The 27,243-nt window shown below is 44.6% G+C and overlaps 3 protein-coding genes across 7 annotated transcripts in view; all 3 read right to left on the bottom strand.

Annotated features, from left to right (window-relative positions):
* On the bottom strand, positions 1-26,004 carry LOC148131738 (uncharacterized). Of its 3 annotated transcripts, none has more exons than XM_087952930.1 (2): positions 25,989-26,004; positions 1-10,141 (listed from the first exon to the last, which is right to left on the bottom strand). In XM_087952930.1, the coding sequence occupies exon 2, from the start codon at positions 9,934-9,936 to the stop codon at positions 7,573-7,575; it is 2,364 nt and encodes a 787-aa protein (XP_087809056.1). In that variant the 5' UTR covers positions 9,937-10,141; positions 25,989-26,004; the 3' UTR covers positions 1-7,572. The 3 variants fall into 3 exon arrangements, with proteins under 3 accessions (XP_087809056.1, XP_087809054.1, XP_087809055.1); XM_087952928.1 differs by lacking the exon at positions 25,989-26,004 and adding an exon at positions 16,428-16,598; XM_087952929.1 differs by lacking the exon at positions 25,989-26,004 and adding an exon at positions 12,227-14,730.
* On the bottom strand, positions 19,060-26,167 carry LOC113431753 (uncharacterized). Of its 3 annotated transcripts, none has more exons than XM_087952948.1 (2): positions 25,989-26,167; positions 19,060-22,053 (listed from the first exon to the last, which is right to left on the bottom strand). In XM_087952948.1, exon 2 carries the CDS (start codon positions 21,846-21,848, stop codon positions 19,554-19,556), a length of 2,295 nt encoding a protein of 764 aa, XP_087809074.1. In that variant the 5' UTR covers positions 21,849-22,053; positions 25,989-26,167; the 3' UTR covers positions 19,060-19,553. The 3 variants fall into 3 exon arrangements, with proteins under 3 accessions (XP_087809074.1, XP_087809075.1, XP_087809076.1); XM_087952949.1 differs by having other exon boundaries at positions 25,951-26,071; XM_087952950.1 differs by lacking the exon at positions 25,989-26,167 and adding an exon at positions 25,360-25,917.
* LOC113431302 (uncharacterized) overlaps positions 19,060-27,243 on the bottom strand; it is a 37,814-nt gene continuing 29,630 nt past the window's right edge. Inside the window, exon 3 of the transcript XR_015747029.1 lies at positions 19,060-19,414. The gene's annotated coding sequence lies outside the window, so the exon portion shown is untranslated. The remainder of the gene's footprint in view (positions 19,415-27,243) is intronic.

The following is a 27,243-nucleotide window of genomic DNA, read 5'->3' as shown; positions in this document are numbered from 1 at the left end:
TTTTATTTTTGTATATGTTTTATCTGTAATTTTCCTTTAACAACCATGCATATTTTGTTGGCAGTGTATTGACTGGGTTAATACACTTTTTGCACAATGTTAACAATAATAATACAATTAAATACACATAATCTTCGTCTTCCAACTTCTAACCTTAATACGCACATTGTAATTATAATATTCTTTTATATATCAATATATATAATACTATTTTCCCAATTCGTACTCATTTTTCCCTATTTGTTAGGCTTCTATATTCACATCTTTGTCTTTAAACAATATCATTCTCTCTCTATGATCATCACACTCTCCATAAATATATTTAAACATCAATAACATTTTTTCATACAATGTATTTGTTGTTCCCGACTGAATCACTAATATTTTAATTATTACTCAATGTTCCACCATACTTCCAATATCTCATTTTTTTAAAAACACCAATAAAACCAATTATTAATAGGATTAATCAGTCTCGTGATTGTATCTCTAAGTGCCCTGAATTTATAGTCCTTGAAAGTTATGTTTCAATATATATTTTTACACACTATTAATAATACATTTAGATATACCTAATCATAGTCTTCCACCTCCTAACTTTAACATGTTTGTGTTTATAATAAATTCTATGTCAATATGTATACTACATTTCCCTTAAAATAAGATCCACCTTCAAAAGAAGCAGTTTTTGAACACATGCACTCAAATTAAGCCCCTACCCCCAAAATTAGCCCTAATTAAGACCCCACCCACCCTGTGGTACAGGGGATAGGGTGAGGTAAAAATTAAGCTAGGGTGGGGATGGGGAACTAGAGTTGTCCTAATTACCAGGCCTCACACACCCCAACACCTGCTTTGCCTTCTTCTGCAGCCGCTTCTTCTGTGGCCCACTTCTTTTGCGCTTGCCACTGCTCGCTCATGTCGCCCCCCAGCCTCTGTTTTGCTATCAGAGCCCTCCGGAAAGCCCTCTGCAACTGAGAAACAGGCTCCGGATTGATGCGCATGGTGCCCCTTGGCTTCCGTTTCGCCTTCAGATGCCTTCTGGAAAGCCCTCTCTAGCCAATAAGAGTTCCGGATTGATCAGTGCGAGCGTGGAAAGTGGCTGCAGAAGAAGTGGGCTGGCAGCAGGCTCCTGCTGGGTGAGGCTGGCAGTGCCACCGCCACGAGGTGAGTCAATAATTAGACCCACCTGAAAAGAAGCCCTAGCTGTTTTCTCGGGGGGTCAAAAGAAAATAAGACCTGGTCTTATTTTTGGGGAAACGCTACTATTTTCCCAATTTATACTTTCTACTTATTTCTATTACTTTTTAATACAGTCATCATATTGCAAAATATTTTATCTCTATCCATGATCTCTTAGTCATTTTAGAGTTTCATCATTTATTGACTTTTTGATAACTCTTTCATATTTCTCTCTTACAATCTTATATTTCTTAACATTTTTACAGACCGAATGTTCCCTCTGCCTTACTCCTTGTCTCCGTCTGCTGTATCATTTGAATACCCATCCATAACCCTTTCATAATTTTGGTGAGATCTTTTTCTTTCTCTGTAAACTCTTAAATAATTATCTATTTGATTCTTATTGTTACTGTCTCTTCAGTATTTTTGTCTTGTAGCTTATTTTGATTTGTCTCCTCTACCACTCCTTCTAATTTCTCATCTGTCTTCTGAATATTATGTTAATCTTCTCCCATCATGTTTTTTTATATAATTTTTTTTATTTTAAAACAAACAATCCATCTTCTATTTGAACAGTGTGACATCTGGGTACACATATCTTGTGTAATAACAATAGTTTACATATATTCATTGTATTGTTATTCTCTATTCTTGCTTAATACTGATATACATAAGGTATCTAATTACTGTAACCATCCCTATCTTAACATATTCAACTCTATTAACATATTTGCTATGCTTCACTATTTTTTGTTCATTTCTAATTCCCATATTTATTCTCCAATCATCAATAAAGATTCCCATATCAAATAATATTCATTTTGTTCTTTCTCTTCAATTGCAAGTGTTAACCTATTCATTTCTGCACATTCTAATATTTTCCTAATCACCTTCTCATCCATTCGAATTTCATCACTTTTCCAATTTTGTGCAAATACAATCCTACCTGCAGTTAATACATGAATAATTAAATATACATTTTCTTTATTATAATTTTCAGGTAAAATCTCCAACAAAAGTATTTCAGGTTTTAAATCAATATGATGCTATATTATCTTTTCCATCCATGTGTGTATTTTTGTCCAGTATTTTTTAGCTTCTACACAAGTCCACCACATCTGATAATATGATCTGGGTATCTGGTGGCATTCCCAACATTTAGCTGACTTGTCTTAAACATCCTTGCCAACCTTGCCAGTGCAAAATGCCATCTACAGAACATCTTACATAAGTTTTCTTTATATGCAGTTGACATTGTTAACTGATAGTTCCTATCCCATAGTTTCTACCATTTATCTAATTTTATTGTATACCCAAATTTTTTTGCCCATGCTATCATTGTCTCCTTTACTTGTTCTTCTTCCAATTTAATACCTACTAAGTAACTATAAATTTTATCAATTTTTCTTCTGTTCCTGTCAATATTTTATCCAATTCAGTCAATTCTTTATAAAAACCATCCAATTTAATATCTAGACTGTATTTGCATATATGAATACCAAATCATATCAATCCCTTGTTCATTTAATTCTTGTTTAGTTTTGAGCTCACCCTTTTCATTCAAAATATCTTTATATCTAACAATACTTCCCATGTTCATAATATTTGGATGAATGAATGCTTCCATTGTTGAAAACCAAACTGGTATCTTCAAATAGTACTGCACTCTAATTTTTTCCCATATTAGCAATAAAGCATTCTTTATATAATGTCTTCCACCATTTGTTGAGGACGTTCTACACTCACATCTTTATCTTTGAAGAATCCTATCATCTCATGATTCTTGTCATATTTTCATAAATACTTTTAAGCATCACTAACATTTCTTCATACATCTTTATTGTCTCCTATTGAGTCATTTTGTAATAGTTTAATATATTAAAAATTACTCAATATACCACTAAGGTTCCAGTATCCCAATATCTCAAAAACACCAAAGCCAGTTATTAATAAAATGTAATCAATCCCAGACTTATACCTCCAAATCCCCTCAATTTCTAGTCCTTAAAAGCTATAATTGATAATTTACAATCTTTATAATTTTCCAATTTACACCTTCCCAATTGTCCAAATTTTAAAGTCTTGTTTATCTTTTCTTCTTCCCCCTGACACTTCTATGACCTTTCTTCTTTTGCCTCATAGGATGTTCTCTCAAGTAGCATTAGTAATCTAAATCCAAATTGGCCCAAGTTTCTTCATGTCTTTCAAATCCACTTTCCAGTGAACAGTTTCACTAAGGTTGTCATTATTTGCAATTCAATGTGTCTTAAAGACTTTCAAAAGGCTCTTTAGATATTTCCAACATCGAAGTCACCTACTGAAATAGAATCAAGCTCAAGTGGCCTTCCAGAAGTTATTTACTTTCACTCGGGGTGGGATTCAAATACAACTGGTTCTGTGGCCGTGGCTTAATTTGTGGGTGTGGCTTGGTGGTCATGTGACTGGATGGGCGTGGCTCGCTGGCTGGCTTGGTGGTCACGAGTGGATGGGTGGGACTTGGTGGTCACATGACTGGATGGGCGTAGTTTGGTGGTCACGTGACTGGGTGAGCATGACGAACTCAATGTCACTCACTTAAAGGGGTGCCTCACCTGGCCCCTCCCCTCCCAGCCATTCCTTGTCACACCCAGCCTCAACTTATCTATAGTTCTGTAAAAATGTTGTTCACCTTTTTTCGATTTTATTATCTACATACCATAGATGTACTTTCATGGACCACTGAAAGGAGGAAATGGCTGACATGCTTTGCCTAAGAGTGTGATAGGCAACAGGCTTTTAAGGGGCTGCCACAAAGAAGGGGTAGACAATGTATTTTTCAAAGAAGCAGAAGGCAAAACAAGAAGCAATGGATGGAAACTGAACAACAAGAAGCAACCTAAAACTAAGGAGAAATTTCCTGACAGTGAGAACAATTAACAAGTGGAACTGCTTGTCTCCAAAAGTTCTGAGTGCTCCAACACTGGAGGTTTTGAAGAAAAAACTGGACAGCCTTTCTCTGAAATGGTATAGGATTCCCCCCCAAGGTCCCTTTTAAGTGTTATTCTATTATTCTGTCACCTTTCCCAGGCCCTCCACTCAGATCCAAAATGTGGCTGTGATAGTTGATCAGAGTTCCTCCGTTTTTTATGTGCAGCAGCTTTAGCTTTTAGGATCAGACCTAGGTTATTTGCTTTTCTATTAATACATAATCCTTGAAAGGGCTCTCCTGTAGGGACTCTGCATGGTCTAATTCAGAGGTCCCCAACCTTTCTGGCATCAGGGACTGGTTTCATGGAAGACAATTTTACCATATACCTGTGTGTGTGAGGGGGAGGGGAGGGAGGGAGGGAGAACAGTATAGAGTTTGGGAAAGAAGCACAAACAGAAGTTGTAAATTAAATAGTGGGTGGGCCATGCATGAAGTAAAATAAGTGTAGGATTGTTATTTAAAGGCTGCCACCAGATGATTTTGCTCCAGTCCAGGGGAAAATCAGAATAAAGACACAGGGATGACTTCACTATAGAAAGGGCTATAAAATAAATGTGGGATTGTTACTTAAAGACTGCCACCAGATAATTTTGCTCCAGTCCAGGAGAAAATCAGAATAAAGAACTGGAAAAGCATTCAAAGTAAGAGGCTTTTTTGTTCTGCTCTGGAAGAAAATTAGAAGACAAAGAGAAATCTTCAATGGAAGAGGCTCTCTGCTTTTGCTCCAGAGGAAACCCGCAAAGACCCGGGGAAGCAGAGAGAGGGTGTGTGATGACTCAAGAATGTAACACAAACGTAAAATCCAAAATGTAACTAAATGTCCTTTATTGCCTCCAACTTGGCCCCACTGTTCAGCAATACTCAGTTGGAGATAAAAAGAACTTAAAAATAGCCTTCAAAAGAAAGCAATACAGTCCTAATTTAATGAGCAGATAGAGGTGAAATTAAAAAACCAAACAAACTACAATGACGAAATGTCCACAATGGAAGAGGAGAAGTATTTACCAAATTCAAGGAGATAACAAAGCACAGTCTGTTGGAAGGATGCCAACCAAGATAACTTCAGACCCAAATAAAACATGTTTGCTTCTGGCATCCTGTGTTCTAACCGTCTCTCTTATATACTCGTCTCCTCAGCTGTAACCAATGAGGAGAATCATTGCCGCTTCCTCTCTCGCAAGCCAAGTTGTTGCCTTCTCCTTTCCTCCCTGCGTGTCCTAGGATGCAGAGGGGGATGGGCCTGGTTCTTCCTGACTGTCCAGCCGGCCTCAGCCCTTCTCCAGCCTCCTCCACAACCTCCGGGAGCCACACCTCCACTCCCTGTCGGCTATATTTCCTCTCCCTCAGAGTCCCACTCTACCAAGGGCATGATAGGGTGAATGACCACCACCTGCACTTTTCAATGGTTCAGCACAGATTAGACTGGTTCTTCCAGATTAGACTGGTGACTTTCTGCTTCTAAGAAAGTGGGAAGGAAGGTGGGGGAGAACAAACAATTCTAACTCACCCTTCCAGCAAAACAAACCAAAGATCCAGCATGTTGAGGAAGTGCTGACAAAATCATTCAAAAGAGAGAAAGGGGGGAGCGGGAGAGGCAGAAACAGACACAGAGAGACCAAACCAACTCGACCAGCAGTCTTGATGCAAACAAGAGGGGTTCCCTTGGAGACCCAGCTCTTAAGGTGACATTCCCCCCCACACACATACCTTGGAGGGATCCCCCTCCAACAAGGCTTTGGGAAAATACTTGGTTGCAAGTTGGGCTGCTGCATGTTTGTCTTGCAAACTTGGAGAGGTGCGGGAAGGGAACCAAAGCCCAGTTGCAGTGCTGGGAGGAGAGGAGGAAAGTGGGGAAGAAACAGGGGAAGGAAGAGGTAGCAGGAGAAACAGGAAGCAGGATCAGGAAGAGGAGGAAGGAGGCAGAAGCAGGCATAGCAGGAGGAGGAGGAGGAGGAAGGACCTGGAACTCAGGTGTTGCAAGCCAATTGCAAGCCCAGCTGCAGGAGAACCTTTGCACTTTGCATGTGCCTGCTTTACTGTTTGAGGGCAGGAACAAACTGAATGAAGCCCTTACATGCCGGCCAGTGGGAGGGAGAGCAGGCAGCCCTCCGGCGAGAGAGGCCAACTAATCAACTAATTTAGCAACTGATTTTCTGCCCTAATCATCAGCTGGGTGGGCATGATCAGGGGTGACAGGTAGCACTCCTCCTGCACCTCCCTGAAAGCAAAAATAGGCCGTTTTTAGCCTAGCAAGCCTCCCTGGAGCCTCAGGAGATCGAAAACGGGGCACAGGGGAGGGGGCACAGAGTGCGCCCCCACCCCCATTTTTAGCCTTGCAAGCCTCCCTGCACTTACCTGGGAGTCAGAACCAGGTACATGGGGACTCATGGGAAGCGGGGGGGGCAGGGCCAGCAGGTCTTCGGAACTACCGGTTCACCGAACCCAATGTACAATTAACATGCAGTTCACCCGAACCAGCCCGAACCAGTAGAATCCCACCTCAGCTTTCATTCCTTTTCTTTTGTGTATATTAAACAATGATCACTTTCACTTGAGTTCCCACGCTGCAGTAATTTTCCTCTAGTAGATGGCTCCCCTGCTCCAAATACAACATTAAACAGTGGGAAAAAACAACAGCTGATTGTCAATAGATCAGGGGGGGTTCAAAATAAAAATAAGAAAATTACTTTCTCCCAATAATTTTTCAAGGTAGTATTAAATCTTTTCCAGGCTTTCTATGTTTTTAAATTTCCATCAATATTTCTGAGTCTTTAATCTTTTTTCAATCGCTGCTTACTTCATGTTTGGAGATTATTTTTTTAAAATTCTTTTACTTGGGTTAGATCTGTAAAATAAAAGTTGGAAGTTGTCTCACCCAGTTTCAATGTTCTGTCCACGAACCACTGCAGCACAAATCTTATTGTCCAGGTTGTCACAGTTTTGACATACAAAAAATGGCTGTTGTCACTGCTGCCATTCGGGAGAGCTTTCTTTGGACCTAACAACAAAATTGTTATTTCTTCATGGCTGACGAAGCACCTTTCCTTCTTTCACTACCCCTCCAGGGTGACATTGACCCCCTAGGATCTCTGGGCAAGTAGATACCTACTGGTTTTCACGGAGCTCCGTGGAGCTCTATTTCCAACATTCCTGCCATGATGCCAATCGGTTCTCTCACATTTCAAACATCTAAAGAGCAACTTTCCTATATGGATTAGAGTGTGATTTCAAAGGGACAATTGACAAGAAAATGCTCTCCCACAATCGAAGAGTTTTGAATTTTCCCCCCTTTATGAACTTCTAAGAGTTGAACAACTATAAAAAACTGTTCTATCATCAGGGCCTGTTAGGGCTTTTTCCATGTGAGTTTTCTGATGTCTCACTTTTGAGCGAATTACTTCACTATATACATCTCTATGGCTTCATTTCGTATGGACCTTTCGATGCCTTCCAAGGTGTTGTTGTCGGGAAAAACATTTCCCACATTCCACACATTTGTATGGCTTCTCCCCTGTGTGGATTCTCTGGTGAGCTTGTAGCCGTGCTGCTGTGAGAAAACCTTTCCCACACTCTCCACATTTAAAGGGCTTGTCTCCTGTGTGCCTCTTCTGATGTTTACGAAGTTCAGAAGAATCCACAAATTGTTTCCCACATTCTGGGCATGGATAAGGTCTGTCTCCAGTGTGAAGTCTGTGATGTCGAATTAGGTGTGACTTGTAGGTAAAACGTTTCCCACATTCTGGACACTGATGGGGTCTTTCTGCGGTGTGAAGTTTCTGATGTCGAATTAGGTGTGACTTTTCAACAAAACTTTTCCCACATTCTGAGCACTGATGTGGTCTTTCTCCGGTGTGAAGTTTCTGATGTTGAATTAAATATGACTTTCTGCCAAAACACTTCCCACATTCTGGGCACTTTGCATTTTTCTGCACACACTTGAACGGTTGCTCTCCTTTGTGAAGCCTCTCATGTTTTCTAAGATAATATTTGCAACGAAAAGATTTCTCACACTCCGGACATTTATATTGCTTCTCTAAGTGTGTTCTCTGATGCATCACAAGTGTATCTTTCCGGAGAAAAGATTTCTCACACACTGAGCATTTGTGGTGTTTCTCACCCGTATGGGTTTGGTAGTGACTTGTAAGGGTTGATTGACGAGTAAATGCTTTCCCACAGTCTAAACATTTGAAATTTTTTTCCCCTCTGTGAACATTCTCATGACTTCTGAGCATTTGTATAGTACGGAAAAATCTTCCACACTCAATGCACATATAGGGCTTCACCCCTGTATGGATACTTTGATGTTCAGAAAGATTTGACTTTTGAAAAAAACGTTTATCACAATCCTTACATTTATAAAGTTTTTCTCCCACGTGCATCCTTTGGTGTCTCCGAAGTTCAGAAGAATCCACAAATGTTTTCTCACATTCTGGGCATTTGTAGGGTCTTTCCCCAGAGTGAATTCTCTGATGTCGAATTAATTTTGACATTTCACTAAAACATCTCCTACATTCTGGACAGTGATATGATCTTTCTCCGGTGTGAATTCTTTGATGTTTCAGCAGGCATGATTTGCTGGAAAAACATTTCCCACATTCTGGGCACGTTTTGCTTTCCTCTTTTGTTTGTGCTTTATTATGTTTGCAAAGAGATGAACACTTATATAGTTTTTCTCCACTGTGCGTTCTTTGGTGTCTCCGAAGTTCAGAAGAATCCACAAATCTTTTCTCACATTCTGGGCACTGAAAAGGTCTGTCCCCAGTGTGAAGTATCTGATGTCGATTTAGGGTTGACTTTGTGGCAAAACTTCTTCCACATTCTGGGCACTGATAGGGTTTTTCCCCAGTGTGAAGTCTTTGATGTCGAATTAGACATGACTTGTAGCCAAAACCTCTTCCACATTCTGGGCACTTATAGGCTCTTTCCCCAGTGTGAATTCTGTGTTGAATTAGGTGTGTCTTACATTTATATAATATTTCTCCCATGTGTGTCCTTTGATGTCTCCGAAGTTCAGAAGAATCCACAAATCTTTTCTCACATTCTGGGCACTGATGGGGTCTTTCTCCGGTGTGAAGTCTCTGATGTTGCAGCAAGCATGATTTCCTGGAAAAACTTTTTCCACATTCTGGGCATGTTTTATTTTCCTCCTTTGTATGTGTTTTATTATGTTGGCAAAGAGATGAGCTTTGAGTGAAACGTTTTCCACACTCTAAGCATTTATAAGGACTCTTTCTTGTGTGAATTTTCTCATGTTTTCTAAACAATTGTTTATTACGGAAAGATTTCCCACACTCCAGACATTCATAAGGTTTCTCTCTGGTGTGGATTTGCTGATGTTTAAGCAGCTGTGAGGTTTGAGAAAAGCAGAGCCCACATTGCTCACACTTGCAGGGCTTCTCTTCAGTCGGGCTGTTCGGAGGCCTAGAAAGACGCCGTCTCCCAGGAAATCTTCCCCAGCGCCTCCAGAATTCCTGAGATCTCTTTCTTCCCTGGTGGATTCGCTGATGGGCTCCAAGGTCCGAGCCTTTAGCAAAACGCTCCCTGCACTCTCCGCATTTGTAAGGCTTCACTCCAGGGTGGCTCCGGAGATGTTTGGCAAAGCTCCAGACTCCAGGAAAGGAGCTCCCACAAAGAAAACACAGGTGGGATCCACTCCCTGTGTGCAGCTTCCGGTGGATCAAAAGGAGGGACCGGTGAGCAAAGGATTTCCCGCACTCGGAGCACTTAGAGAGTCTCCCCTGATTCATCTCAGGGGACCTTTGGCTAAAGTCTTCCACCCCCTGCATAGTTTCCAGGGGCTGCTCACTTTCAGGGCTTTCTATCCGAGGAAACTCTAACAAGCAGAACTTTGGCCAAAAAGTTGGAGCATGGGCAGGAGGATGGGCTCCAGCACGAGTCCAAAAGCTCAGGAGACGAAACCTCTGATCCAGGTGACTGACCCAGATTGGATCCTGCAAGCAGAACTTTGTCCAAAGGATCTCCTGGTGGCACCTGCAGGATGAAGAAAAAAGAAGTGAAGGAGAGAGAAGATTTATTTTCTTCGGCTCTCCAAATAGCCCAAACAATATCTGGAAGACCCTCTTTATGAACCCTGGAGGGGCCCCCAAAGCTATCATTTTCTCCCCGTAGAATCTAAGCAATGCTGGGATCCTCCCTGTGGGGCTGGCCTCTCCTTCCCTTTTCTTAGCATGAGGAGGAGGATGGCTGGCAGAGTCCTTGTTGCCCCCCATTTGCCTGCCAGAACTGGGGATGATCCCTGCCTTTTCCTTTTGCTCAGGAGGGGGGGACGATTTTACATGATGTGAGAAAAACTGTGAAGACACCACCCCATAAGATTTGGATGTGCCAGGTAGATCTAATTGTGTATAGAGTACAACCTATGTAGGCATTCATGGACACTGTTCTTTGGGCCAGAACAGATTTCCTGCTAGAATGGCTTCCTATTGTTGCTTTATAGTTTAGGGAGGATGCAAAAACATTGAGTGGGGCCAGTAATGCAGTTTGAACACAATAGGGAACAAGCAGCTTCCATTTAAAAAAATGACTCTATATTTGAGCCTAAAGAGGAAGACCGATGGAAGTCTGTCACTTTTAGAAGAAAACAACAACGGTGAGCAAAGCCCCTTCTATCTATCCTACTCCATTCCAATGAAGGTCCTCTGGAACTGAACAATCGCTGTCATGTTCTCCCTCAGGAAGGGAATATGCAGTCACCTACAAAAGAGCAGTCTTCAATAGATTCTAAAAAAGAGGCAAAATCCAGCATTTCTGCAACAGGAAGAAAATATCTCACAATTTACTAGGAAAAGAGTTTCAGTGACTGGCGATTCAATTCTTAGGGGAACAGAAACTATAGTCTGCAGAGCAGATAGTCAATGTAGGCAGGTATGTTAACTCCCTGAAGCAAATATCAAAGATGTAACAGAAATAATCAAAGCCATGGAATACTATCCCCTTCTTCTCCTACACATGGGGATCAATAACAGGACAATGAATATGAAAAGTGCAGATATGGTTCCCACATTCAAGAAGTGGGGGGGAGAGACCCTGTGATGACCCGTAGTCTCTCAAAATAACCCAAAACATACATTAAAGTCTGGTAAGGCCTTCAATTTAACTTCACTGTTTTATTAGACACAGTTTAAAGTCACAAAAGTAAATAACGAGGCAAAAAGAAAACCAAAACAAACCGCATTGATGAGAGTTCTGAAGCAAGCCAACATAACTAATCAGTTTTGGGGTGATGAGCAGACAACAGACACGCCTGAACCTGCAGTTTCGCGAGTAGGGTCTGCCAGAAGCGTGCCGTAAATTGTACCCCCCGATCTGATACCATGCGGTCTGTAACCTATGCAACCGGAAAACATGGGAGATAAACAATTGAGCCGTTATCTTGGCCAATGGAAGACCCACACACGGAATAAAGTGGGCCATTTTAGTCAACATATCCACCACCACCAAAATGGTTGTGGCACCATTCGATGGTAGTAACTCAACGATGAAATCCAATGAAACTGCCCCCCACGGTCGTTCTAGCATGGGCAAGGGCTGCAAGAGACCAGGGGGTACACCAGGAGCATACTTGGCTTGGCGACAGATCCCACAGGATGCCACATATCCCGACACATCATGTTTAAGTCTCAGCCACCACAATGTCCTAGAGATGAAGTGCAGTGTTTTGAACACCCCAAAGTGTCTTGCCGCCGGACTATCATGACATTGACGTAGGATAAGGCCACAAACAGGACCTCCAGGTACATAAATGCGATCATGGAACCGCAACAGGTCCCCAATATACGCCCAAGGAGTCTCTTGTCTCCCATTCTCATCCAATTCTCGACGTCGAGATGCCACAAATGGGTCCTGCTGCTGCGCCTCCTGAATCCTCACTCGAAGGTCCACAGCTTCCTTGGTGGCCGCAAACCGCTCCAACGGAATCACTGTCCGGGGCAAGATTTTATCCTCCCTTTGGGTATACTTGGGCTTCTGAGATAGGGCATCGGCACGTTGATTCCCTCCACTCGGAACATAGGTCACCCGGAAATCAAATTGAGCAAAGAATAAGGACCATCTCACCTGATGCTGGTTCAATGTCCGAGCTGTACGTAGGTGTTCCAAATTGCGATGATCCATCCGAACCTCGATTTGGTGACGAGCCCCCTCCAGGTGGTGCCATGTCTCAAAAGCGACCTTAACCACCAATACCTCCTTGTCCCAAATTGTATAGTTGCGCTCTGGAGCCGAAAACTTCTGGGAATAATAAGCGCACGGGAACAAGGTGCCTGCGGGAGCATAGGCCTGGAGGAGCACCGCACCAATAGCCACATCGGAAGCATCTGTTTCCACCACAAATGGCTGGCCTGGATCAGGTTGTTTGAGGATAGGCTCAGAAGCAAAGGTGACTTTCAACGCCTCGAAAGCTGCCTGCTCCTCAGCACCCCAATGGAACTTCTCCCCCTTCTTGAGCAGATTAGAAAGGGGAGCAGTCAAGGAAGCAAAGTGGGGAATAAATGTGCGGTAGTAGTTCATAAACCCCAACAGTCGTTGCACATCCTTAACCCGCTGCAGAGGTTCCCACGCCTGCAACAATTGTACTTTTTCTGGGTCCATTTCCACCCTGGCAGGTGAAATATGATGTTCCAAGAAGTCAATCGTGGTTTGTGCAAACTGACACTTCTCACGCTTAGCAAACAGGTGGTTATCACGCAAACGTTGCAACACCAGCCGCACATGTTGCCAGTGTTCCTGCAGAGAGTCTGAGTAAATTAAAATGTCATCTAAATAAATGACCACAAATTGATCCAACAAATCATGGAAAACATCATGCATGAAATGCATGAACACAACTGGGGCATTGGTTAATCCAAAAGGCATCACGGTACACTCAAAATGCCCATACCTCGTCCGGAAAGCTTTTTTCTACTCATCCCCTGCATGAATGCGAACCAGACTGTAGGCCCCACGCAAGTCCAACTTCGTAAAGATCTTAGCTTGACAAAGCCGCTCAATCAGTTCAGGGATGAGGGGAAGCGGGTACCAATTCCTCACTGTGATTGCATTCAACTTGCGGTAATCACAACACAAATGTAGCTCTCCTGATTTCTTTTTTACAAAAAGCACAGGTGCTGCCAATGGGGAGGTAGAAGGCCGGATAAACCCTTTCTGGAGGTTCTTGTCAATAAAATCCCGCAACACGGCCAACTCCGATTCCGACAGGGAATATATCCGACCCACTGGCAATTTTGCATTGGGCAACAAGTCGATTGGACAGTCATACGCCCGATGCCGAGGCAACTGATCCGCCTCCTTCTCCCCAAACACATCAGCAAAGTCCACCAACTCCGCAGGTAGATCCAGGTCCACGGGCGTAGCCACACTCCCTGCACAGGAACGCAAGCAATGGTTGGCACACTTCCTATCAAGGAACTGCACAGCTCCAGACGACCAGACAATCTGTGGATCATGGGCCTGTAACCACTCCAAACCCAACACCACCGTAAAATGAGGCACTGCAGTAACGTAGAACATAGTTTTCTCCACATGCTGCCCAATACGCATGCAAAGAGGTTTGGTTGCAGCAACCACAGATCACGAACGAAGGGGCCAACCATCAATCGTCTCGTACCATTATTGGCAGGGACACCTGTTGCTGCGGAATGAACCACTGCCCTACAAAATGAGCATCCATGAAATTGGCTGTAGCCCTTGAGTCAACCAAGGCTTGGATCTCCACCGCTCCCACACCAGGCACGAACACAAGATGCTTCACCAATAATAATTGTGGTGGAGATGTCAAAGGTGGTGAGGATGGCAAGGTTGGTGAAGATGGCAGGCCTAAGGACTTTAAACCCTGACCTACATACCCCCATAGGCCGAGTGATGCTCGTTTCCCACCACCGCAGGCGTCGCCGCTGTGGGTGTCTTAACAGGATACTTGGCCGCAAAATGGCCTCGATTGCCACAATAGAGGCATAAACCATTACGACGATGTCTATCCTTTTCTATTTGAGTCAGGCAAGGGCGGCCAGCCCCCAACTGCATGGGTTCCTCCCAAGGCACTTCCACCAAAGGTGCTGTCTTGCTGGAAACAGATACAGTCTCTATCTGTCGTCGCACCTGTTGCTGCTGAAGTCATGCATCGATACGAAGAAAAAGATGCATGAGCTCCTGAAGGGTGCGAGGGCATTCAGTGCGTGCCAACTCATCCAGGAGCTCCAATGACAAACCCTCCTGGAACTGGTCTAATAGTGCTGCCTCATTCCATTGTACATCCTGAGCAACCATCCGAAAACTAGCAATATAATCCATGAGTGAGCCACGCCCCTGCTTCAACTCTCTCAAATATCTGTTTGCTGTTTGGCTTTGAACAGGGTCCTCAAACATGGCCTGAAACTGATGGCAAAACTCGGCATAATTGTCCAACACTTGGTTGGGCTGGGTCAGCAGAGGCGTCGCCCAACGTGCTGCAGAGCCTGACAACAAACTAATCAAAAACCCCACCTTGTCCCAGTCAGTTGGAAAGTCCTCAGGCCGAAGGCTCATGTAAAGCTGGCACTGCCCAAAAAATGCTGGAAATTGGGCCAGCGAACCATCAAATTTATCTGGCACTGCCACTGGGCATGTTCAGTGTGGCCGGGCAGCTTGTATTTGTGCCACCTGTGCAGTAAAAAAAGAGCCACTTGCTGGGTTAACTGGGCAATCTCTGCTCTGAGCTGATCCATGGTCACCCCACAAAAAGCAAAAATAAGTTGAAGGGGGCTGGAGTCAAAATGTGATGACTCGTAGTCTCTCAAAATAACCCCAAACCCAAAACATACATTAAAGTCCGGTAAGGCCTTTAACTTAACTTCACTGTTTTATTAGGCACAGTTTAAAGTCACAAAAGTAAATAATGAGGCAGAAAGAAAACCAAAACAAACCGCACTGACGAGAGTTCCAAAGCAAGCCAACATAACTAATCATAAACTCCAGGAAAAAACCGAGGAGAGTCCATCGGAAGAACGCCAGCAAAGATAAACCTCTTTCAAAGTAAACACTAAACTTTGACTCCAGAAATTCTGACTGCGTAGTTACAAACTTATATACATAGCTCCCAGCTGCAAGCCACGAGGAGGATCATGTTAATCTCCTGAGTAGACCTCACTTTTCCCTGATCCTCTCCTCCCTGCGTGACCTTGGATGGATAGGGGATGGGCCTGGATCCTCCTCTGATTGCTCAGCTGGCCTCTGCCCTTCCCCAGCCTCCTCCACCACCTCTGGAGCCACACTCCCACTCCCTGTTGGCTGTTCCTCCTCTTCCTCAGAATCAGTCTCCACCAGGGGCATGACACCCTGAAAACTACAAACCAATCAGCCCAACATCAATACCTAGGAAGACCCTGGAAAAGATAACAAAAACACAGGCCTGCAAAAATCTAGGGGTTATGGGTTTGTTAAAAAGAGATCATGGCAAACTAATCTTATTTCCTTCTTTAAGAAGAATGGCTGGTCTAGAGAAAAGAAGGATTGGGGGGTGGCATGATCGCAGTATTCCAGTATCTGAGGGGCTGCCACAAAGAAGAGGAAGTCAATCTATTGTCCAAAGCACCAGAAGGCAGGACAAGAAATAGTAGATGGAAACAGATCAACCAGGAATTAAGGAGAAACTTTCTAACAGTGAGGACAATTAACCAGTGTAGCAACTGGTCTGCAGAAGTCGTGGGTGCTCCAACACTGGAAGCTTTTGAGAAAATAATGGACAGCCACCTGTCCGAAATGGTATAGGGTCTCTGGCTTGAGGAGGGGGCTGGACTAGAAGACCTCCAAGGTCCCTTCCCACTCTATTCTGGTGGATAAAACCCACAACGAGAGGCTGCCACATCACATCCTCTCTCTCGTTCAGAGCAAAACGAGGCAAATAATGATTTTTTTTCAGCTTCTATTCAGCTTTGTAGAAAGAAAAGTAAATAATTCAAATATTAAAAGCAACGATATCAATTCTTCTCTATTTAGACTAAGCAGAAAGAAAGTGGATTTTTTCTCCGTTGGGAGAACATGAACTCAACTGAAGTAATTTGAACCTCTTTCGCCCCCTAAACAAAACCCTCCACCCCCAACTGAAGAGAGAAGGCGGGTATTTCGTTCATTCACACAATAATCTCCCCCCCTAAACCCTTCAAGGAAAAGCCCCCTTTGCCGTCCGTGGGGCGAGGCTCCCCCCCGCTTTGCCCAGAGGCTCCCCGTCCTGCCCCGCATCCACCCGGGACCCTCCTGGCACCGAGGGGGGACTCGGGGCTACCTTCTTCCTGGCGGCCCGAGGGAGAGCAGGAGCCCCGCCTGCCCGGAGCGGGGCCGAGGAGCAGCCTTGCCGGACGACAAGAATCCGCACAGCCGCCCGAAAATGCCGCAAATGGGGAAAAGAGCAACAAAATTCCCATACGGGGTTGATAGGGAGAACGAGAGGAGCTTCCTAGAGAGGCCCCACGGAGACTTCTCCCCGCCTTTCCCGGCTTCGTTTTCTCCTAGGAGAGTGGGGGAGACGCTCTAGCCCCTCCTTCCTCTCCTCGCTTGGGAGTGGTTGCAGTTTCGGGGTCTTGCAAACGCCGGTTTCTCCCTCGGAGGGAGCCGGTCGACAGGCCCTTCTTTCCCGACTGGACCGACTCCAGAGAGGCCGGGATCCTTTCCCCCTCCCTCCCTCCCTCCCCCCCCACCCACCCGATTGGGAAGAGGCGACCGGGGATCCTCGCTCCCTGCTTCCCCCGAAGTTTGGAGGGGACTTGGATGCGGGACCGGGCGCCACATCTGGCACCTGGCGAGGCTGAAACGGCTGGGGAGGATGGGCTTCGTAGCAGGGAGGCAGGTGAGATCGGGAGGGTCTGCCGAGTCCAGAGAGGTTGAGGTGGTGGATGGGAGACGTGGGTTCCCCAAGGACACAGACCGACATTAAACTAGGATGGTCTTTCAGCCCGAGAAGTCAGCCGAGCTCTCCATTCATTGCTCGCTGGCCGGTCTCCTTGCAGCAGAGGCAGCCCCGTGGAAGGAAGGCAGGAAACCTCCCTCCTTCTCCCACTAGGTGCAAAGGGGGACAAGGCATAGGCATAGAGTAACAGTTGGAAGGGACCTTGGAGGTCATCTAGTCTTCCTTGACTTTCCTTCCTTCCTAAGGAGCTCCGTCTCCATTCAGGGGCTCCTCTTCCCAGGTGCGTTGTGGGAAAGTGTGGCACCCAAAATGCAAGTAGATGGACCCACATGACCCGCGGATCAGAGATTGTATGGGAGGCTATTTGCCAGTTGTAGAAAACTAGCAAATGTACAGAGTAACAGAGTTGGAAGGGAGCTTGAAGGTCTTCTATCCCAACCCCCTGCCCAAGCAAGTGATCCTACACCATTCCAGACTAGGCGCAAAGGAAGGGTTGAATGCCTTGCCTTCTATTTTTCCCCCCCAAGGAGCTCTGTTCCCACTTGGGCTCCTCTTCCCAGGTGCATTGAGCTAAAGTGCGGCACCACAAGTAGATGGAGCCACGTGACACTCATGGATCAGAGGTTGCATGGGGTGACCAATTGTGGAAAATAGGCCACAACTGTCCCATATTGTGCACCTCAGAACACCAGGAAAGAACATTCCATACGCCTTGCTTTCATCACGGTTTGCCCCTTCTGGTGTCTCCAAAGTTCAGAAGACTCCAAAATCTTTTCTCACATTCTGGCCATTCATAGGGTCCAACTCCAGTCTCTGAAGTCTCCGATGTCACATTAGGTGTGACTTTTCAACAAAACATCTCCACATTCATTTGACTTCCCCTTGTATTCTCCATCTTCCTCTTCTAAGAACTCTCAACTTATCTACTTACGACCACCATTGAACCCAAAATTTCCATTGTGAAGTGAAACACCTGTTAAGTGAGTTTTCCCCATTTTACGACCTTTCTTGACACAGTTGTTAAGTGAATCACTGCAGTCGTTTAGCTGGTCGCATGGTTGTTAAATGAACCTGGCTTCCCCCTTGAGTTTGCTTGTCAAAAGGTTGCAAAAGGGGGTCAGGTGACCCTGGAACACTGCAACCGTCACAAATGTGAATCAGTGGTCAAGCAGCTGAATTTGGATCACATGACCTTGGGGATGCTGAGAAATGGTCATCGGTTACTTTTTTCAGTGCCATTGAACTTCAAACAGTCACTAAATGAACTGTTGTTTGAGTCCACTAGCTGTATTGACTGATGGGGAAAAGCGGTTCAAAGAAATGAGACAAAAAATGAAAGACATCAGGATTTCACACTATCCATTTATTACGGTCTCCTCTTTCTTTTCCATAAAATGCTTCTTGTGCTGAAACTTTGGGTTTGGGGGCATTGCCTACTTTTTCTATTGTCAAAGGTGAACCATAAAAAAGCCATACCCTTCCCATTTTAAAGTCCTCTTAGCTATTGGTTTTAAAACCAGCTAATGCACTAAAATTCTGTTAATGTTTCCATTAATATTTTGATCTCTTCCAAAAAATTATTTAAAATTAGCACAAAGTTATCAGCAAAGTCCTTCTTACCTCTGGGCTTCTGTTGTGCTCTAGGATACATATCCCATGTTTCTATTTATTTCCCGGATTTTTTAATCCTGCCCAACTAAAGAGACTTTTGGTAGCTTGCAAGGTTTTCACTGAAACCTTAGTTTTTCCCCCTTTTGTCAGCACTTTTGGTTTACATCCATGTCCCTTTTTCTTTTTAAATCCATAGAATCAATGGGATAGAAGGGACCTACAACAGAATAACAAGAGCTGTAGTCTTCTAGTCCTACCTTCCCTGCCCAAGGCAGGAGTCTTCATACACTTCCAGACAATTTCACATTATACTGTATATTAGATATACACACTCATATCAAATTTTCACATCTCAGAATTAAAATTTTAAAAAATTACAACAAAACATACCTTGGCAAAGAAAATTTCCAGAAGGCAATTTTAATGGACAATCTCCTGAAGGCAAGATATTCCAATGGGCAAGGAAAAATATTCTCATGTTATACACCTGTAAGGTTTTCCTCCTATGTGGATTTTTCATGTGCATCTGAAGATTTGATGATCAGACAAAAATCTCTGTCACATTCTAAGCCCTGATAAAAATTTCTCTCCAGTAAGAATTCACTGATGCTAAAAGAATATTTTTCCAGCCAAACCATACATCACACTTCAAAGATTTAAAGTGCATCTTTCCAATCTGGATTAGAGTGTGATTTTTAAGGGACAGTTGGTAAGAAAATGCTCTCTGCGAGTTTCTAATCCCCCCCCTTTATGAACTCTTTTATAACTTCTAAGGGTTGAACAACTATAAAAAACTGTTCTACCATCAGGGCCTATTAGGGCTTTTTCCATGTGAGTTTTCTGGTGTCTCGCTTTTGAGTGAATCTTTACCGCACTATATGCATCTCTATGGCTTCATTTCATATGGACCTTTTGATGCCTTCCAAGGTGTTGTTTTTGGGAAAAACATTTCCCACACTCCACACACAGGTATGGCTTCTCCCCCGTGTGGATTCTCTGATGAACCCGAAGCAGTGCTGCTGTGTGAAAACTTTTCCCACACTCCACACATTTATAGGGCCTCTCTCCTGTGTGTCTGTTCTGGTGTCTCCGAAGTTCGGCAGATTCCACAAATTGTTTCCCACATTCTGAGCATTGATAGGGTCTGTCTCCAGTGTGAAGTTTCTCATGTCGAATTAGGTGTGACTTTGCGGCAAAACATCTCCCACATTCTGAGCACTGATGGGGTTTTTCTCCGGTGTGAATTCTCTGATGTTGAATTAAGTGTGACTTTTCAACAAAACATTTCCCACATTCTGAGCACTGATGGCGTCTTTCTCTGGTGTGAAGTTTCCCATGTTGAATTAGGTGTGACTTCTGCATATGAACCCGAAGCAGTGTTGCTGTGAGAAAACCTTTCCCACACTCCCCACATTTATAGGGCCTCTCTCCTGTGTGCCCCTTCTGATGCCTCCGAAGTTCACCAGACACCACAAATGTTTTCTGACATTCTGGGCATTGATAGGGTCTCTCTCCAGTGTGAAGTTTCTGATGTCGAAGTAGACTTTCTTTGTAGCCAAAACATTTCCCACATTCAGGGCACTGATGGGGTCTTTCTCCAGTATGAATTCTCTGATGTCGAATTAGGTTTGACTTTTGATCAAAACACTTCCCACATTCGGGACACTTTTCATTTTTCTGCACATGCTCTCCTTTGTGACGCCTCTCATGTTTTCTAAGATAATATTTGCAACGAAAAGTTTTCTCACACTCTGGACATTTATATTGCTTCTCTGAGTGTGTTCTCTGATGCATCACAAGTGTACCTTTCCAGGTAAAAGATTTCTCACATACTGAGCATTTGTGGTGTTTCTCACCCGTATGGGTTTGGCAGTGACTTATAAGGGTTGATTGACGAGTAAATGCTTTCCCACAATCTAAACATTTGAACTTTTTTTCCCCTCTGTGAACATTCTCATGATTTCTGAGGATCTGTATTGTACGGAAAAATGTTCCACACTCGATGCACTGATAGGGCTTCACCCCTGTATGGATACTCTGATGTCGAAAAAGAGCTTCCTTAAAAGAAAAACATTTATCACAATCCTTACATTTATACAGCTTTTCTGTCGTGTGCGTCCTTTGGTGTCTTTGAAGTTGAGAAGAATCGACAAATCTTTTCTCACATTCTGGGCACTGATAGGGTCTTTCTCCAGTGTGAATACTTTGATGTCGAATTTGGTATATCCTATGGGAAAAACTTTTCCCACATTCTGGGCACTGATAGGGTCTCTCCCCACTGTGAGACTTACGTTTTTCTCCCCTGTGTCTTCTTTGGTGTCTCCGAAGTTCAGAAGAATCCACAAATCTTTTCTCACATTCTGGGCATGGATAAGGTCTGTCCCCTGTGTGAAGTCTCTGATGTCGAATTAGGGTTGACTTTCTGCCAAAACATCTCCCACATTCTGGACACTGATGGGGTCTTTCTCCGGTGTGAAGTCTCCGATGTCGCAGCAAGCATGATTTTGTGGAAAAAGTTTTCCCACATTCTGGGCACGTTTTGCTTTCCTCCTTTGTGTGTGTTTTATTATGTTGGCAAAGAGATGAGCTTCGAGTGAAACATTTTCCACACTCTAAGCATTTATAAGGATTCTTTCCTGTGTGAATTTTCTCATGTTTTCTAAACAATTGTTTATTACGGAAAGATTTCCCACACTCCAGACATTCATAAGGTTTCTCTCTGGTGTGGATTTGCTGATGTTTAAGCAGCTGTGAGTTTTGAGAAAAGCAGAGCCCACATTGCTCACACTTGCAGGGCTTCTCTTCAGTCGGGCTGTTCGGAGGCCTAGAAAGACGCCGTCTCCCAGGAAATTTTCCCCAGCGCCTCCAGGATTCCTGAGATCTCTTTCTTCCCTGGTGGATTCGCTGATGGGCTCCAAGGTCCGAGCCTTTAGCAAAACGCTCCCTGCACTCTCCGCATTTGTAAGGCTTCACTCCAGGGTGGCTCCGGAGATGTTTGGCAAAACTCCAGACTCCAGGAAAGGAGCTTCCACAAAGAAAACACAGGTGGGATCCACTCCCTGTGTGCAGCTTCCGGTGGATCAAAAGGAGGGACCAGTGAGTAAAGGATTTCTCGCACTGGGAGCATTTAGAGAGTCTCCCCTTATTCCTCTTAGGGGACCTTTGGCCAAAGTCTTCCCCCCTCTGCATAGTTTCCAGGGGCTGCTCACTTTCAGGGCTGTCTATCCGAGGAAACTCTAACAAGCAGAACTTTGGCCAAAAAGTTGGAGCATGGGTAGGAGGATGGACTCAAGAACAAGTCTGAAAGCTCAGGAGATGAAACCTCCGGTCCCGGTGACTGACCCAGATTGGATCCTGCAAGCAGAACTTTGTCCAAAGGTTTTCCTGGTGACACCTGCAGGATGAAGAAAAAAGAAGTGAAGGAGAGAGGAAGATTTATTTTCTCCAAGTCTCTAAACAGCCCAAACAATAGTTGGAAGACCCTCTTTTTGAACCCTTCAAAGCTATCATTTTCTCCATGCATAATCAAAGTAATGCTGGGATCCCCCCTGTGGAGATGGCCTCCCCTTCCCTATTGTTAGCATGATGAGAGGGATGGGTGACAGAGTCCTTGTTGGCCCCTGTGCTGTCCAGACAGTATATAGTTAATTGGAAATGGGATAGTTAGTTAGGAATTGAGAGCTGTCCCCTTAAGGGAATGCCTCATGGTAAATCTAGTTAATGCATCATGGGAAATGTAGTTCATGTCATGTGGTCACATCTGTAATCCTGATTGGTCACTGAACTGAGCCTTGGTTGGGTTGGGGGAGTTTCCTTTACTCCTGGTTGGACCCCAGCAGTGTGCTGGTGTCTCACCCTTTGCTCCATCATTATGGGATGAAAGATCACTGTATTTTTACACTATGAAGTCAGCTATGCAGAGAATTGGACATTAGATGAATCTCGACACAACCGTGAGATATTTTTGAGGATGCGTTGTGACCCAATAAGTAAATGTTGTATGGAAGCCTTTGCAGAGTTTGCCTGTCTGTCTTTATATTCAGCCAGTAATTAAAAGACAGAACAGCCCCCATTTGCCTGCCTGAACTGGGGATGATCCCTGTCTTTTCCTTTTCCATGGGAGGGGAGGGCAGTAATGCTACATGAAGTGAGACAAACTACAAAGCCTCCCACCACCCTTAGGATTGGGATGTGCCAGGTAGATCTAATTGTGTACAGAGTACAAACTAAAGATTGAATATGTCTCCCTCCTAGAATGGCTTCCCATTTTTGCTTAATATTTTAAGGAGGATGCATATACATTGATCATGGCCAGCAATGCAGTTTGAACACAATAGGGAAGAAACATCTTCCATTTAAAAAAGTGACCCTATGTATGAACCTAAAGAGGAAGACCGATGGAAGCCTGTCACTTTTAGAAGAAAACAACAACGGAGAGCAAAGCCCCTTCTATCTATCCTACTCCACTCCAATGAATCCCCTCTGGAACTGGCATGTTCTCCCTCAGGAAGGGAATATGCAGTGGCCCACAAAAGAGCAGTCTTCAATAGTTTCTAAAAAAGAGGCAAAATCCAGCATTTCTGCCACAGGAAGAAAATATCCTAGAATTTCCTGGGGAAAAAAGGCAAGCATTAGTGATTCAATTTTTTAGGGGAACAGAAACTAAAGTCTGCAGAGAGGATAGTCAATCTAAGCAGGAATGTTTAACTCCCTGAAGCAGAAATCAACCCCCTTCTTCTCCTGAATGTGGAGATGAATAACACAACAATGAATCTCAAAAGAGCAGATCCTGGTTCTTATTTTCAAGAAAAGGGGAGGAGAAACCCAGGAAACTACAAACCAATCAGCCTAACACCAATAACTGGGAAGATCCTGGAAAAGATAATAAAAACACAGATCTGCAAACAGCTAGAAACAATATTATAACTAAAAGCTATTATGGATTTGTTAAAAAGAGACCATGCCAAACCAATCTTATTTCCTTCTTTAAGAAGAATGGCTGGTCTAGAGAAAAGAAGGATTGGGGGTGGCATGATAGCAGTATTCCAGTATTTGAAGGGCTGTCACAAAGAAGAGGAAGTCAATCTCTTCTCCAAAGCACCAGAAGGCAGGACAAGAAATAGTGGATGGAAACAAATCAACCAGAAATTAAGGAGAAACTTTCTAACAGTGAGGACAATTAACCAGTGTAGCAACTGGTCTGCAGAAGTTATGGGTGCTCCAACACTGGAAACCTTTGAAAAAATAATGGACAGCCACCTGTCCAAAATGGTATATGGTCTCCGGCTTGAGGAATGGGGTGGACTAGAAGACCTCCAAGGTCCCTTCCCACCCCAGTCTGGTGGATAAAACCCACCAATGAGGGGCTGCCACATTACATCCTCTCCTTCAGAACAAAACGAGGCAAATAATGATTTTTTTTTTCATATTCTACCCAGCTTTGTAGAAACAAAAGTAAACAATTAAAATACTAAAATAAAAGCAAAGAATATCAATTCTTCTCCATTTAGAGATGAAGCAGAAAGAAAGTGGATGTCAGATCCGTGTATCTGCCATTCTTCATGGAAGGAGGAGAGAGGGAGGGAAGCTGGTATATTAAATCCTTTTGATGTAACCTGAATATATTAAATTTATATAACCTACACATGGATAAAATGGAGGGATGGAAATCAGATGCCCTGGAAACCTGTCACCTCTGGAAGAGACAGCCAGGGGATGAAGAGACCATAAAAATTCCAGCAGGGAGATGTGTCCTGGGAAACTCTAAAAAAGATTGTTCTCAAAAGATGGGAGGGGGAATTAACATGTTGGCTCTTTGTTTTACATCAAGATAAGGAGAGGGGTTTTAAACTCCTTTATCTATCATTGCATGCCTGAGAGACGTTAGACGCTGCTTTTAATCCCTACATGAATTGTCTCATCTCAATAAAGGATTCTTTTTGATACGTCTAATTTCAGAAGTTCATTCTTGTCAGTTGACTGGGAAAAGTTCCGTAGCCTGACATAAAGCAGCATCTGCAATAAAGGTCAGCCCAGAGAGGAAAAAAAAATTTTTTTTTTTTAAAAAAAAAAACCCTTTACCGAGGGGACCCTGCAAAAAGAAAGAAAATGTTTGAATACAACAAGGAACAAGGGAAAGCCAAATACTGGGGAGAAACATCAACAGTTATCCAGCCAGACACTGACTCAGTGTACCCCATCGAACATAGCGAAGGTACCTGCGAAACCTCCACAAAGCCCTGGTGGTCTATAGGCATAGGAAAGAGAGATAGCTGGGATGGAAGAACCAGGAGAGTAACCCTGGAAATTGGAGCTGGAGGCCCTATCGGATCAGAAAGAATGGGGCAAGGAGCCGCCGGCCAATGATCGACTGAGACGGTACAAAAATCGCCTTGTGAGGGAAGCCCTGGAGAACCTTGAGGTGAGGGATGCACAAGGACGCCAACGTAGGAGAGCAAGGGAACCAGAAAATGAGAGAACCCGAGCTGCCACCCCAGACCCAGCTGAGAATGATCAGGCAGTGGGACAAGCCGAAGAACCAGCAGCCATACCAGGTACCCGACCCCTAACCGTCCCAGAACAGGGGATTAACCCTGGCCAACCCAGAGACATAGAACTGCAGAGGAAGGTTCCACCCCTGGGAGTAAAATTCAATGGAGACCCCCCAGAAACTGGGATTTTTCCTGGCGCAAGTGCTCACCTACATGCAAGACTACGGGAGGGATTTCCCAACTCAGGGGTCCCGAGTATGAGTCCTCACCCTGGCTCTTGAAGGGGCAGCAGCCAGATGGATGGTGATGCTCCACAACGTCAACGCCCCAGAATTAAGGAACCTGGGTCGCTTCATGACGGCCCTATGCCACCACTTCGAAGACCCTCTCGCCGATAGAAAAACCCGCGACCGCATCAGACTCATAAAGCAAGACCATCGCCTGGTAGCTGAATACACCGAGGAATTCCGTGACCTGGCCATCCGAGTCGACTTATACTGATAGCAGATACACGGATCTGACAGCTGATCTGACAGCTGACCTTTTCTCCAGAACTTTCAACTCAATTCAAGCAATTTGAACCTCTTTTCCCCCCTAAACAAACCCCTCCACCCCCAATTGAACAGAGAAGGCGGGTATTTCCTTCATCCACACAATAATCCCCCCCCCCTTAAACCCTTCAAGGAAAAGCCCCCTTTGCCCTCCGTGGGGCAAGGCTTCCCCCCTTTGTCCAGAGGCTTCCCGTCCAGCCCCGCATCCACCCGGGACCCTCCTGGCACCGAGGGGGGACTCGGGGCTACCTTCCTCCTGGCAGCCCGAGGGAGAGCAGGAGCCCCACCTGTCCGGAGCAGCCTTGCCGAACAGCAAGAATCCGCACAGCCGCCCCAAAAGGCCGCAACTGGGGAAACTGCAGGGAGGGAGGAAGAATGATAGGAGATTCCTAGAGAGGCCCCACGGAGGCTTCTGCCCGCCTTTTCCGGCCTCCTTTCTTCCCTCTGATAGTAGGGTAGACACTCTAACGCCCTTCCTTCCTCTCCTCACCTTGGAGAAGGAGAGTCTGGCAAACTCCGGTTGTCCCTTGGAGGGCGCTGGGCGAGAGCCGCCTCTTTTCCCGGGAGTCCAGAGAGGCCGGGATCCTTTCCCTCCCTCCTTTCCCCCCAGGATTGGGAAGAGGCGACCGGGAATCCTCGCTCCCTGCTTCCCCCGAACTCGGAATTTGGGGGACTTGGATGCGAGACGGACGGGCGACAATTTTCTCCCGTTGTGCACTTCAGGGCATCAGGAAACACCATCCCATAATAAACTTTGCTTTCATCGTGGTTTGCTGATTGCGGGGGAACTGGTGGGTGCGTAACATTTTCCAAGCCGCAGGTGAGAAAGTTGGCAGAACAACAGAGTCGGAAGGGAGCTTGGAGGTCTTCTAGCTCAACCCCTTGCCCAAGGAAGAGACCCTATACCATTCCAGACAAGCAACTGTCTAGCCTCTCTTAAAAGCCTCCACTGATGGAGCACTCACAACTTTTGGAGGCAAACAGTTCCACTGATTAACAGTAGTAAATATTAGGAAATTGCTCCTTAGTTGTAGACTGCATCTCCCCTTTATTAGTTTCCAGCCGTTGATTCTTGTTCAGCCTTCAGGTGCTTAGCAAAATAGGTTGCCCGCCCCCTCTTCTTCACGACAGCTTCTCAAATATTGGAAGGCTGCCATCCTGTCACTCCCAGTCCTTCTCTTCGTTCAACTAGACATAAGCAGTTCCTGCAGCCTTTCCTCTTCTGCTGTAGCCTCCAATCCCCCACTTATCTTTCTTGTTCTTCCCTGCACCCTTATTAGTCTAAGCATCTTTTTTTGTATCATGATGCAAAACGTACAAAACCCCAAAGATGAACTTTAGTCCAGTCTGGAATGTTTAAAGGAGTTCATGAATAAACGGTTTGAAAACACTTGGAGGGTTGCAAAGAAACCCCAGGGGTAGGACCTAATTTTAATGTGACTTTGCCTTCCCTGTTTTGGAAAGAAAAAAATGATATCTGGGTCAAGATGGATATCAGGTCTTCAAGAGAGGCTGAATCAGGAAAGAAAACCCAGTGGAGTT

The sequence above is a fragment of the Notechis scutatus genome, chromosome 2, assembly GCF_049901735.1.
Source record: "Notechis scutatus isolate UNSWTSFEM ecotype Mainland chromosome 2, rNotScu1.2, whole genome shotgun sequence".
Taxonomy (NCBI): Eukaryota; Metazoa; Chordata; class Lepidosauria; order Squamata; family Elapidae; genus Notechis; species Notechis scutatus.
The sequence above is the reverse complement of the archived record's forward strand: the minus strand, read 5'-3'. Positions and strand labels throughout refer to the sequence as shown.

Coding starts and splice junctions, on each gene's coding strand:
- LOC148131738 (XM_087952930.1), bottom strand. CDS start 9,936: ATGCAGGGGGTGGAAGACTTTAGCCAAAGGTCCCCTGAGATGAATCAG.
- LOC113431753 (XM_087952948.1), bottom strand. CDS start 21,848: ATGCAGAGGGGGGAAGACTTTGGCCAAAGGTCCCCTAAGAGGAATAAG.